Raw genomic sequence first — 14,627 nt, 5'->3', positions numbered from 1 at the left:
GTTCCCATAATGGTCCATCAATGGCCCTTGACACTGGTCGGGTGATGGAGAGCAGGAGGATGACCCCGACTCAGATGCAGAAAAGCCTTGGGATCCTGGAGACAGCAGTACCAGAGTATCTGATGGTACCGATGTCAAGGGCGGTGAAAGCTGTCACAGAAGCATTTGTGGTGCCGACTGCAGGGGTGCCAAGGAGGTTCCTGGTACCAAAGTCCCCTATACCGATCCCAGTACCAACCCCACTTCCACAACCTGTGGAAGAGAACAATGGGGTGCAGTGTCAACAGACCCGAGGGATCAGCGGCTCTATCAGTCAAAGGGGCTATAGTTGACGCAGCCCGGGAAAAGTCCTGGGCCAAAGGAGAGATTGGAACTGAAAGGAGGAGGAGGTCTGTAGCTGCCTGGTACGCCACCAAAGTGGAAACAGTCAGTACCAGCATCTCCCTCATTGGCACCGGACTCAACAGACGCCCGGAGGCCAGAACCAGGGTTTCTAACATCCCTGCTAGGTCCTGGGGAAGGGCTAGAGGTACCCGTACATCCTGCATGCCAGCAACAGCTCCATGCAGGCCCATGCTTTTCCTGGGGGAGGTAGAAGAGTCACTCTGAGACCTGGAGCAGTCTCAATTGGTTTTATGCAACCTTTTCCTCAGCACAGTCAAAGGGGAATGGCTCCTCCATTTCTTGGAGAGGCGTCTGCTTTGGAACGTGAAGCAACAGTGCTCTCTGAGCCCAAGGGCAATCTCCAACTGATGAGTGCCTTGGTACTGAAGCAGGCCACATGACCTGTTCAAACAGATGCTGCTTCAGGTGAAGATCTTGAGCCACTTGAGTCTGTTTCTTAAACAATCTGTAGATCATGTAACACTCCTTGACTTGGGCCTCACCAAGACAGAGCAAGCACTGTGAGTGGGGAATTACTCTCCCAGACGAAAAACAATGTTTAAACCCCCATGAGGGCACCACCGAGAGCAACCAACTACCACAACACTAACTAACTCTAACGGTATTACTAATTATATACAAGAGAAAAAAACTAAACTAGTTGAGAAGTTGTGAGGTTGAGACCACACAGAGCTCTGGGGTCGGCACCGCCTCATGTAACCAGGGAAGGGGCTACGGCCATGAGACATGAACACCGCCCATCCATCTAAGAGTACTGCTAGGCAAATTTCTCTGGCTCCTGTGTGCTGGGCATGCACACACCTAAGTGGAATACACAGCTGCATCTACTCGAAGAACCGTTTTTCAGCAAACCTTCTCTTGGTACTCTATTCTTGCAGTTGAGAGTTAGTTGTTTATGCTGTTTATTCCTAGATTTGATTTCTGAGTGGTCTGGAGGCAGGGCATTCACAATGAGGGCCCTCAACTCAAGAATCTGTTTCCTTGATTGATTCAACAGAGCAGACATTTATTGAACAGGCACATTACAAGGTCTAGCTATTCATTTAGGATAAAATGTACCCCAGTGCATAAGCCACGTCCAATGTCCCATTCATTACTTAAGCTCCACTGAAGTCCTGTGTTAAGAGTTAAAGTGGTGCACAAGGTCTTATGTGGGCCCTCTGCACATGAGTGAATTTCACCTTCAGGCTCTTGCCCAAGAAGGTGGTTTGATCTGTCTTTCTTCTTTGGCTTGGGGCATTGTCTTTTAATCAAAATTCTATCAAATTTAGTTATGTTTTTATGTGTGTGGCTGTAAGAAAAACATGTAGAGATTTTGATAAATGAATTTCAATACACTGAAAAATAACTAAGTAAATGCTCTTGGACTGTCAAAAGCTACAAACACAGAAGCACACTAAGAAGATGTGGCTTGAGAATCCCGATTACAACCTTCAACTAAGGACAAGTTATTGCTCTTTGAGGACTTTTTTGTATTCACGCTGGCACTAATGGTAGTAAGTATATTTGTGTTCCTACTGGGAGAGAGCAAAATTCTACTTTGAAGCTGACATGTCGTGCACCTTGTTGTTATATCTTTAATTGCAATCAAATACACTGAACAAGGATCCTTTTGAAGTGGAAATCTGAGCTAAGTATGAACCTTTGTAGAGGACTGAGTCATTTAGAGATATTTCAGTGAACTTTATGTTTCTTTCTGAACGGGTTGCTCACAGCACTGGCAACACATTGAATCTTTGAGCTGTCAGGTTTCAAACAGCATTTGACACACTGAGCATTCTCTGTCAGGCAATTAAGATTGTCATTCATCTCAATATCTTTCACCTGCCACTTTCAACAGGCATTGTGACGGTCAAAGAGCGCAGAAACATCACAATCAGTGCGGCTAAAGTCAATCTCTGAGTTTTTTTATTTAAAAAGCAATATTCAAAAAAGTCATATTGTACCTGTGGATACACCCACATGGCTCCCACTGAAATCAAAGAGAACCACATGTGCACATCCAAGGGCAGAATTTGCCTCATCAGCTACCCCTTATATCTTTGGACAAGAAAATAAAGTAAAATCACCATTTTCTTTGGAAGTGGGAGCCACTACAAACTCAACAAATACAAACTTCTTCTCCCTTGTCTTCCTCCATTTACTAAAAGCAATTTGATTTTTGAAGCCACAAATGGCAATTAGGTGTCCAACTCCCATGGACTTTTAATAGGAAATAGGTGCTTAACTACCATTCATATCTTTGAAAATCTCCCTCTTAACTGCAGTCATAAAACTTTTGGAGGTGAAAAGCTGAACTGTTTATCTGCTAGAGACAGAGAGAGATTGGGCAATACCTGTTCCTAAGATTCTAGATGAGATTCTTGATGTGCTGCTGGGTGAAACAGTACAACCCAACTGTCTGGATTTGCATATCTGAAAACTATCAGCTCTCCAGTACAGGAAATATTCCTGCTTTTTATTAAAAGAATACTAATATGAACCATGTGTTGGTTATGTTAAAAAAGAAATTATTCAGCGGTAGAATTATACGGATTTATACTGATCCTGTGAGGTGTTGAGCACTCTCAAATCCCACTGAAACCAAAGGGAAGTGAAAACACTAAGGGCCAGATCCTCAAAGGTATTTAGGCTCCTAATTTCCAATCTGGGCCTAAGCACCTTGTAGCACCAAGCCTTTGCATTGTAGTTACTATGAAAATGAGAGAAACTTAGGAAAATGTTTTCAGTAGCCATTCTAAAAATTGTGATCACTAGTGTCTCTTGATGTTCAGCCACAGCCTTAAGTTTATCCTTAGATTTCATACTATGCAATTGTTGCTAAATTAAGTAGCTGTCTTGGATCAATAAATATTTCATCACACAAGTTATTTTGAATCTAAAGCATTAGATCAATTAAAATTTTAATTAATTTAAAAATCTTAATTGGAGAAGGAAAATTCTTTTCCAAGAAATACTCAGAGTGATAATCAGTTTAGCCTTGACAATTATTTTAAAAAACTGTTAAAAATTAAAAAATATTTATATTTGCAAAGAAATTCTAAATTAAAACAAAACAAAAAACAAAAAGAAAACCCACCATACACACAGACATACATACACACGCACACATTTACTTTAAGGCATTTTGTAAGAAAATACTAAAAAAACATTTCCATATTCAAAAAAAAAAGAAAAAACATTTAAGACTAAGGCCAAAAATGTATTTACCTATCACATAACTTACAAAACGAAAACAAGAAAGAATATGTAAGCATATCATAAATATTACACTCAAACAAATAAATAAACTATTCTTGTTAAGCCTAAAGAAATGTAACATGTCACTACATCCTTAACTCTGACCCAGAGGGAGATATGTACTTTTGTTATCTCAATTTCAGCATTCTTTTTTATGGATACTGTTAAGTGGTAAATATTATCTGTTAATAATATTGTCAAACCAAAATGGAATCTGTTGGCAAGTTATTCATAATTGCTGTTTCTTAGAAATAATGTTCATTGATTTATGGTAAACTTTTGTATGTATGTTACCTGCATTTGGGGCTGATTAATTTGTACAGGGAGGGAGTATTGATTTGGAGTTCAAATCTACTTCCCTCCATCACTGTAAAACTGTAGGAGAGCTGAAGGCTTGACACTGTGCCTCTTTTGCGAGGGTTGGCACTGTGCCTCAGCATGGATACTGAAAGAGTAAAATCGTGAAGCTTAAGATTGGACTCTTCCTACAGCACAAGTATGGATACCTGTATTCTATACTGGAGCTGCACCCCCCACAGGTACTTACAAGGAAGTGATATACCAAGTTTGCCAGCTAGTATTTCACCTGCATACCACACCAAAACCAAGCCCCACACACATTCAACACTTCAGAATAGTTGCAAGCCCAGAACTTGCCTTCTACAAACTGCCCTCAAACACCCTCTAAAGCAGGGGTCTCAAACTCAAATGACCACGAGGGCCACATGAGGACTAGTGCATTGGCCCAAGGGCTGGATCACTGACACCCCCCCCTCGCTGCCCCCGGCCCCACCCCCACTCCACCCCTTCCATGAGGCCCCGCCCCTGCCCCGTCTCTTCTCCACCTCCTCCCCTGAGCACGCGGCTCCCTGCTCCTCCCCCCTGGAAAGTGGTAAGCGCCACCAACAGTAATGCACCTCATTCAAAGGACAAAACACGCACTTAGTTAAATTTACTTCTGTTAAAGCCCCCCCCACTGCACTGGGCTGCACCACCACTCCACCCCTGCTCTGCCTCTTCCAGGGGTGGCAGGTTTGTAGAAATGTTGGTGGTGCCCAGAACCTGCCCTCCCCCAAACTCCACCCCCACCTGCCTAAGGCTCTGGGAGGGAGTTTGGATGGGGGAGGAGGTCTGGGGTGCAGGCACTGGGATGGAGTTTGGAGATAGGAGGGGGTGCAGGGGTGAGGGTTGTGGGGCTGGGGATGAAGGGTTTGGGGCATTGGAGAGGCTCGGGGCATTGGAGAGGCTCAGAACTAGGGCAGAAGGGAAGGGGAAGGGCAGCCTGCCCTGGCCAGAGTGGAGGGGAGCACTAGGACCCTGCGGCAGCAGGTGATGCTGGAAGCCGGCAGAGTGGAGTGGAGTCAGCATGAGCTGCAGGCTCCGGGCAGTGAGGGGGCAGCACGTGAGCCCGGGGGACACTCAGAGGAGACGCATGGGGGTGGCAGGCGGGGCCGGGGGAGAGACCCAGCCCCAAACATTGGGGAGCAGCGAGCAGGGAGATTAGCTGCCACATAAAATAACTTGGGGGGGGGGGGCACGGGGAGCTTGGCGGGCCACAGGGAAGAGCGGCCCGTGGGCCTCGTGTTTGAGACCCCTGCTCTAAAGAGCTGGAAGAGAGAAATGGTAACCATAAAGTTATTGCAATGGTCAACAATCTACAAAGCAATGAAAGTTTTAGCTTACCGAAAAAACATTTAAAGAATATGTTATATGTACATACAGATATAGAAATGTCCTACAGGAATCTCACTAGTATGCAATAGTAAAACTCACCCAAAGGGTGGAGGGCCTGCACAAAGCCCACTTAACCACTTAAGCTCTCTATTAGCCTTGTGTTTAGGAGGATCACAGGCAGAGAAACTGCCAGGGGGAAAAGAGGATATGTTTAGGCTCTGACTCAGGTTTAAGCCGAAGCTCTGCTTCCATTTACTCACAAAGCAGTCTCACTCAGGTCAGCAAGCACTCAGGACCAGGTCCTACAACTCTGCTAGGGAGATGGGTCAGGGCCTGAATCACTCTGAGACTCAGGTCCAACCTCTTTCATTTTACAATGTGGACACAGTGCAAGATGCAGGCCTGAGCCAGAAGGCCTGTGTAGTGCAGAATGGACATGTTAGCATGGCTGTGAGACCCAGGTCCAGCAACTGTAAATCCAGATTTACAATGCAGTGTGGATGCTAGAGCCTGGGCTTGGAAACACCAAGTCCACAAGCCCAGATCCCACAGAACTGGGTTTACAATGCAGTGTAGATATACCCAGAGAAGGGCTCAAATTTGCTGCACTTACATGGCCCAAAAGCACCTCGAATGGAAATGTGGAGGTGCAATCGCCACTATTTCAGCCCCATAGATTGGAATAATGGTGGCAGATAGCCAACAAATTGGGCTGGTGGTGGATTCTATCCAGTCCAACCCCTATGGAGTTCCCTGCACAAAATCTAACTACTCAGGCTTAGTATGATGCAGGAGCATGAATTTCACCCTAAATGATTACAGTTAAGTATTCCTTTTCAGAGGAAACAAATCTACCTTTTGTTAATGAAAAGAAACATGAGGTATGTGTGTATGCATATATTTTTATAGGTGTGACTCCAGATGGCACAGAGCTATAATATTTACCCAAGAGGTGGCATGTAATATATCACTGGAAAACTAATAACTCAATGATCATTAAAATTTTCATGTGATATATGTATGTTTAACCCACAAAGAACTTTACAGGTGTGCTGGAAATATGTGATTAAAATGTGTTTAGATCAGGCGTGTCAGGGGAGTTGACAAATGGGTTTTCTCCAGACAAAGGAAAGAGGCCAACACCTCAAACCAGGTGTGGACAAATTCAACAGGCTACTCTATTGTATTGGCGGTTGCAGGAAGAGATCATTTGCTTTGTCAAAAACCACCAGTGGGGAAGGAACCAGCATGGAGTCTACACCAGACAGCCTACCATCTACATCCAGCAGGGCAAAGGAAATTTATCTAGGGATATACTTCAAAGAATACATTTCAAAGATTTACTAGACTATAAAGAGAGAGGAAGAAAAACCCTAAGTTATCCTTCACCTGAAGAGACAAAGGAACCAAGCATTCTGAGCTCTATGAAAGGTCCTGGCCAGAATGCCTGGTCAGCCAAGTTGGAAAAGAGACTTGGTGAGAAACACTTATTTGAACAAGTTTGTTATATCAGGTTTTAGTCTTAAAAGTGTATTTTCACTTTTGTATGCTTGTAATCCTTTCTAGCTTTATTCCTTATACTTGGTATCACTTAAACCTTTTTTGTTAATACACTTTTTTTACTTTTACTATAAACCAATTTCGTGCTTTGATTCAAATAGAGTGATTACCTTAACCCAAGTTAAGCTAATAAGCTGCTGGGTACTGTCTCTTTAAGGAGCAATGAACTTAATACCGTCTGTGAATGTTTAGCAAGAGGGTTGGGCACTACAGGTCAGACGGTTTTTGGAAAATTTAGGACTGGGGAGGCATTGGGGTCACCCTGCAGAAAGTAATTGGGTGGTGGAAGACAGGGTGTAACCTGTATGCTTGTCTGCTGGCTGCTGGTGTCTGGACTGTGAGCCACAGCAGCTTAGCATTTAAGATCCCAGAGATGCAGGGCAGGCGGTGACACAACCCCTTACTGGTCTAGTTACAATAGGGAAACAAACTTTTCTACAAAATAGCAGGTGATCACTACAGCTTCATCTCTTTTTAGAAGCATGATTAGCAACTCAGTCTGCATGTTCTTCCCCAGTTTGTATAGAGTTATGGTTAGTGCCAACCTATCAAGTAGCTAAGTGACAGGTGAAATTATCCTAGGAGCACACACTGAAGAACATTTGAAAGAAAATGTTTGATTGCCCTGCTAGTACAACCTACCATTTTACTGTGGTTGATGTGCGATACAGAGGTTCTCTGAATCTCCTTTTTGGCAGCTTCCTGAAGATCAGAGGCTTGTTGGATGTATGTTAACCCTGCCAGAATCTCATCTTCCAAAAGTGTCACATCATCATAAGAAACAGGCCAACCAAGATTTTCTAAGGCCTGTAGCAAAGCTTCCTTGTGTTCCATATACGAGACTGACTCCTCCTGCTCAAACCTTTAAAAAAATTACAACAGTTTACAATTATACGTAGTAATGTTTTTCATTTTCAAGACACTTTACAAATGTTAAGTAATTAAGCAGCACACTGCCCCTGTGAAGTAAATAGGTGCTAACTTCACTGCTCTTAGGGCTGTTCTACATACAGTTTTTGTACCATTCTAACTATATCAGTTTAAAACCCAATCTGATTAAAGTGCTACAAATCCCCAGTGTAGACGCAGTCATACCAGTGTAAAGGTGCTCATAATCAGTATAGCTTATCCCCTCACAAACCAATCCTTGGAGTGCTACTCACTGGCTAAGCAGAGAAGGGTTTATGCTGATGCCAAAGATGATGATGTCCCAGTCCTCCTAACCCCTTGCCACTCACACTGAGCATAGATTAACACTGTTAAGGGGAAGTGCTTATTCTCTTTTACAAAAGTGAACAGCAAGGGGGAGAAAAAATCCTCTCACTTTGTAACTCAGTCAGGAGCTCCGCCAGCTTTTTTGCTGCCCTAGGCGGCGGAAGGTCCTGCCCCCCAAATACCGCCCCCGACAGAGGCGGCGGAAGGTCCTGCCCCCAAAATACCGACGACGACCAGGGCGGCTGAAGATCCGGCCGCCGTGGTCACCGTCCCCCAAATGTTAGCGCCCTAGGCAACCGCCTAGGTCGCCTAATGGGTTGTGCCGTCCCTGAACTCAGTGGGTGGCAAACCAAAACCTGAAGCTTACATGTTACCGTGTCACACATAACAATTTTTACCAGTAAGGTGTAGACAGGAAATACTTGAAAGTAAAATAAACTGGCCATGACAAGAGCAGCCAAAAAAGTGTGTTAAATATTTATGGCCTGATTCTCAAAGGTGCTGAGCACCGTAGCTCCCATTCCATTAATAAATGTTTCAAAAATTAAATTATTGAGACAGGAAGAAGGTGAAAACTTACTTGTCTCTTTCCTCTCGAGATAGTGCTCTCCAAATAATTAGATTTAGGCGCCTATTAAATAAAAGAAAACAATTCCTAAGGGAATGAGGTCAGTGTGTGGCTGATTATCATAATATCAATGAATAAACCAGAACACGCAGTTCTAAAGATCTCTACCATGATTTGTATTCTGAAAGCACAAACTGTGTTCTTATCATTCAACTATGAATTTATCATCTGCAAAAGGATATAGGAAAACAGCATCTTCCATCTGGTAGCAACATGATTATTTCAGGGTCACTGAGAGATTAGTGGCAATCACTAATATTTCCTGCTGGAATTTTAGTGGAGAGTTCAGTCCAGCACCCAGTAATCTAAACTGAGCAACAGCACTGATTTAATGTCAGCCAAGAGCTTGCCCCCCCTCCCCCGGACAAGTTAACAGCTTCAGCGTGAAGGCACTTGAGAAGCAATGTTAATGATTTTTTTCCCCACTTAAAAATCAAATGCAATCTCACCATTTCAATTTCTACTTCATTCCACTCTGCCCATTAAGGAAAGCTGCTGTGGTGAAAACAGAACTGCCTACCCAAAAGCACTCAAGTTCTGTCATTTTAAAAACACTACAGGTATTTTCCCTTTGTTGCAGATTATTTGTCTTTTTTTTTTTTTTTTTTAGGCATAGATTACAAGTTTCTACTAGCCAATTTAAATTTACAATTGTATCCCTAAATGTCAACATCCCAAAAATTAAGCCATCACATAACTATCTCTTATTTCACAATGCAGAAGCAAATCTCTGGGGGTCCTAGCTGCCATCATATAGAGAAGTGAACTCTGCTATATTATTGTTTACAAATGTCTGAGCTGGCATCAGTTCATTTCAGAGAAGACTCAGACCTTTCCAAACACTCGTCTTTTTCCAATCTTGGTGAATTAACTGTTGCACTTTAAAAAATCCCCAACAGTCTATACAAAATTAGATTCTGAACATGGGTTTCCGACTGATTTAGTTCATCTGCCAAGGAAAACAAGAACCAGCTCCTTCAGAATGTAAATTACTAGTATATTCATATTCTGCATTCTTAGCATGCTCAGCTGTCTATTTCACACTTCTAAATTCTGCACATTCATAACTAGCTCATTTGTAAATGTCTGTAACTATTCAAGATCACACTCTTTGTAGATCCCAGCTTTTTCTCCTTTGTTGAAGGATATTTCTCTGTGGAAACATGAAATTATTGCAATCACTTCCCCCCCTCTTAATTTTATGCTAATAATCAATCTAGGTATGGTGAGGTTATTGTCATGGTTTCTTCTATTCTTGAAACAGGCATGTACTAACATATTGTCTAATTTATAGATGTCAAAATAAATTTGCGACTATTCACTAAGCTGAACCCTCGCAAACCTTGCAAATTCAATTATCAGAAATGTAATACTGTATTCATAGCACAAAAGACATGGTTAAATTGATGTTTCAGATGGAAATGTGGAGCTATAATTTGTCACTTACATCCACTATAGGTCGAAACTTGGCATCCACATATTTAGGCAAGGAATGATTTCACCTTTCACACGTACCCCACCCCCATCCTCAATGATATTTGCTGAAACTGTTAAAATCTTCATTGCAGCCTTGCAACTGCAATGCTATAGTTTAATTATACCAGTGTTTCTATTTTATAATCTTAGTTTCAAGGATTTATAGTTTGAGAATTTGGGATTTTAGAAAACTGCTTTTACTAAAAATTGGTACATACAGTAGAACCTCTGAGTTAAACACACCTCGGGAATGGAGGTTGTTCATAACTCTGAAATCTTTGTAACTCTAGTAACTTTGAACAAAACATTATGGTTGTTCTTTCAAAAGTTTACAGCTGAACATTGACTTAATACAGCTTTGAAACTCTACTATGCTGCTTTCTCTTTATTTATTTTTTTAGTACTTTACGTTTAATACAGTATGGTACTCTATTTGCTTTTGTGGGGAGGGGAAGGAGGTGTCTCTTCTGCCCGATTGCATACTTCCGGTTCCAAATGAGGTATGTGGTTGCTCAGTTCATAACTCTGGTGTTCGTAACTCTGATGTTCTACTGTATATGCCTTTTCCATGGTGAACTCCATGGTGCAAAATTCCATAAGCAATTTTTTTTGTCTCACGAACTGAGAAGAAACAATATTTTTGGTTTTGAATAATTTTTCACTCACTTCTAAAGGAAAAACAGCTAAAACGTTCATTTTGAAATTTTCATTAGTATTAATGCTCATAACAACTAATGCCTTCAAGCAGTTTTATTTTTTACACATATTTGTAAAAATATTGGGCCCAGTCCTGCAAGCTCTTATTGATGCTAGTAACCCTGACTCACTTTAGTCAATGGAACTAGCATCAGTAAAGACCACTCATGTCAGTAAGTTTCAGAGAGACCAGGCATAATACTTTAAAAGTCAGGCCTGTGCTCTAGCTCTTCAGCAAAACACTCATAATATTTTATCAGAAGACATTTTTCTCCCACTTACAACTCCACTGAAGTCAACCAGGATTATTTTTCAATACATTCCACAGTAGTGAACAAGATGGAAATAGTTATCAAAACCTCACCATCAAAATCAAGGACAAAATTCCCATTGACTTCAATGAACATTGGATCAGGCCCCCTAGAACCATTAACATTCAATCTAGTGAGTGCAAAATAAAAACAAATATATCTTAATTGATTTCCATAAATATTATACAAAATAAACAGTTTCCAAATCAGTTTTTACTTTAAGACCATGAAAGACAGGGCAGATCTACACTACACCAATGTAGCGCATCTGGTGAAGACGCTTTAAGCGAATAGAAGAGCGCTCTCCCGTCAGCTTAATAACTCCACCTCCCTGAGAGGGGGTAGCTATGTTGACAGGAGAAGCTCTCCCACCGATATAGCACTGTATACATGGGGTGTTAAGGTTGGTGTAACTATGTCGCTCAAGGGTGTGGATTTTTCACACCCCTGTGCGATGTAGTTATACAAGAGAAGTATTTAGTGTGGATCAAGACACAGACTTGGCAACAAAAAGTGGGAATGGAAAGGGGATTTGTTTGTTGTTTCACAAAGGATGGAATCAGACACTGAGATCTGTGAAGGACAGTAAGACCTTGCCTACACTATAGTTTTGTTGATAAAAGTTATGTTGACAATCAAAAAGCGCTATAATAAAAATCGGTATTCCATATTCACACTCACTCCCTCTGTTGGCAGAGCACATTCACACTTGGGGCACTACCATCGACAGTGTGAGCAGTGCACTGTGGGTACCTATCCCACAGTGCAGCTCAACACCTTCTGCCGCTAGGTCTTGTGGGAAGGTGGAGCAGATTGCGGCTCATCTTGGGACCAAGCTCAGTGTCCCATGATGCATTGTTTTCCATCCCAGCATTCCATGGGCTTCCGGCTTTCTTTTGTGGCATTTTTCAACAGCCCTTGTTTGCTGTGCATCCTGGCATCTTTGAATGAAGGGATGGATCCTGCTCCGTTCTCCTATGCTCGGATAGTGTCATTAACACATCGCAGAGGGCAGTATTGTTAATCATGAAGTTCCTAACTGAACAAGACTCCCAGTTGCCTGACATGGTGTGTAATATGGATAGGAACAACTTTAGATTTCTTTTGGCATTCACAGAACAGCTGCACATGGTGGACCGTTGCTTTTGGTCTTGGGAAAGAACCACTGAATGGTGGGATTACATTGTCATGCAGGTCTAGGATGACAAGCAGTGGCTACAGAACTTTCAGATGCAGAAAGCCACCTTCCTGGAACTGTCTGCAGAGCTCGCCCCAGCACTGCAGTGCAAGGATACCAGAATGAGAGCTGCCCTATTGGTAGAGAAGTGAGTGTCAATTGTAGTGTGGAAGCTTGCGACTCCGGACTGCTACTGATGGGTCGCAAATCAGTTTGGAGTTGGGAAGTCGACCATTAGGGCTGCGTTAATGCAAATGTGCAGGGCAATTAATTGCATCCTGCTACGAAGGAGTGTGACTCTGGGAAATGTGCGTGAAATAGTGGACGGCTTTGCAGAAATGGGTTTCCCCTAACTGGAGGGGCGATAGATGGCACACATATTCCAATTCTGGCACCAGACCACCTTGCGACAGAGTACATAAATAGGAAGTGGTACTTATCCATGGTATTGCAGGCGCTTGTGGATCACCATTGGCATTTCACTAACTTCAATGCGGGGTGGTCCAGGAAAGTGCATGACACACACATCTTCAGGAACACCGGCCTGTACAGAAAGCTGCAAGCAGGGACTTTCTTTCTAGACCAGAAGATTACAGTGGGGGATGTTTAAATGCCCATATTGATCCTGGGAGACCCAGCATACCCCTTAAAACCATGGCTCCTGAAACCTTACACAGGAAACCTGGATAACAGTAAGGAGTGGTTCAACAACAGGCTGAATAGGTGCCAGATGACCGTGGAATGTGCCTTTGGCAGATTAAAGGTGCACTGGCGATGCCTTTATGGCAGGTTAGACTTCAGTGAGGATATTATACCCATGGTCATAGCCGCATGTTGTACATTGCATAATATTTGTGTAGCTAAAGGTGAAAGGTTTGCTCAGGGGTGGAGTGCTGAGGCAGACCGCCTCACTGCTGATTTTGAGCAGCCAGATACCAGGGTTATCAGAGGGGCCTATTTGAATCAGGGAGGCTTTGAGGCAACACTTCGAAAATGAGAACCAGTAATGTACATCTCTGTGATTGGTACTGCAATGTTACATTACATCTAGTTTTCATAGAAAGCAATTGTGAAATTCGAGCCTTAAATTCCAGTAAGCAAATGATTAAACTGCCTGTGTATGGCTTGGTAGTGCCTGCTATCTCAATTTGTATGACACAAATAAAGATTAGTTATTGTTCAAAAATTTGCTTTTATTTCAGAAAAAACAACACACGCACAAACACACAAAGATGCTTGGTGGGAAAGGAGGAACCAGGGAAGGGCAGACTTTCAGAGCTGTGTGTAGGTCCAGCTATCATTTTGAAAGTTGTCCGAGAGGGTGGAGTGAATGGGAAACCGAGAACTCCTGGAAAGCAGAAAGGAATGTGTGGATGGAGTTTGGGGGGGCATGAAAAAAAGAGTTCTGAATGTGCTGCAGGGGAGGGCGGGCACACATCTGCTCAATCTGAGGCATTATTAAGGACTTCAGTATCTGTGTTTGCTCTTCCATGACTTTAACCATCTGCTCAGTAGTGTCCTTAACAAACTCCTAATTTTCTTTTCTGTCCTGCCTTTCGGCTTCCCTCCACTCCCTGCATTCCCTTTTCTCTTCATTGGAGAACTGCAGTACCTCTCGTAACATGTCTTCTTTGTTCCGTCTTGGGCACTTTCTTGTCTGGCAAAGACGCTCTGCCCGTGTGTGTGGGGTGTCCTTCAAGGCCACATCTGCAGAAGCACAAGAAACAATGCACAGAAATGTGATTGTTAAGTTCACGCACAGCATTGAAACATTTCAGTAAAATACACCTCTAGTAACATAACAATCACTTTCTCACTGACCCTTGGTGAACATCCCAAGCCTGGTGAGTGTTGGCTGGAAGCTGGGGGTGCTCTACATGGGGAAAAGAGCACTCTGGAAGGGTTGCAGTGCAGCCAACTAGGGAAAAAATTCTAAATTCTCCCACACTTTTCCACAGGGCAGGTGCTACCATTAAGGCAAACTAGGCAGTTGCCTAGGGTGCCAAGATTTGGGGGCGCCAAAAAGCGGTGCCCCCAATTTTTTTTTACAGCATTCCTACGCCCCCTCCCCGAGCGCGCGGTCGCCGCTCCACTTCTCCCGCCTCCCAGGCTTGCAGCGCCAATCAGCTGATTGGCGCCGCAAGCCTGGGAGGTGGGAGAAGTGGAGCAGCGACGGCGTGCTCGGGGAGGGGACGTAGCAGAGGTGAGCTGGGGTGGAGAGCTGCTGCACTCGGCGTGCCCGGGG

At 43.2% G+C, this 14,627-nt stretch overlaps 1 protein-coding gene across 1 annotated transcript in view; it reads right to left on the bottom strand.

The window, feature by feature from the left end:
• LOC112116229 (von Willebrand factor A domain-containing protein 3B) overlaps positions 1 to 14,627 on the bottom strand; it is a gene marked incomplete at its 5' end in the record, with an annotated part of 115,481 nt that overhangs the window by 45,203 nt on the left and 55,651 nt on the right. The window contains 2 exons of the mRNA XM_026649974.1: positions 7,522 to 7,741; positions 8,675 to 8,725. Coding sequence (XP_026505759.1) covers positions 7,522 to 7,741; positions 8,675 to 8,725 — 271 coding nt within the window. The remainder of the gene's footprint in view (positions 1 to 7,521; positions 7,742 to 8,674; positions 8,726 to 14,627) is intronic.

This window comes from Terrapene carolina, unplaced genomic scaffold (genome assembly GCF_002925995.2).
Source record: "Terrapene carolina triunguis isolate 2854851 unplaced genomic scaffold, T_m_triunguis-2.0 Scaffold23, whole genome shotgun sequence".
NCBI lineage: Eukaryota > Metazoa > Chordata > Testudines > Emydidae > Terrapene > Terrapene triunguis.
Note: the sequence above shows the minus strand (reverse complement) of the source record. Positions and strands in the feature narration are given on the sequence as shown.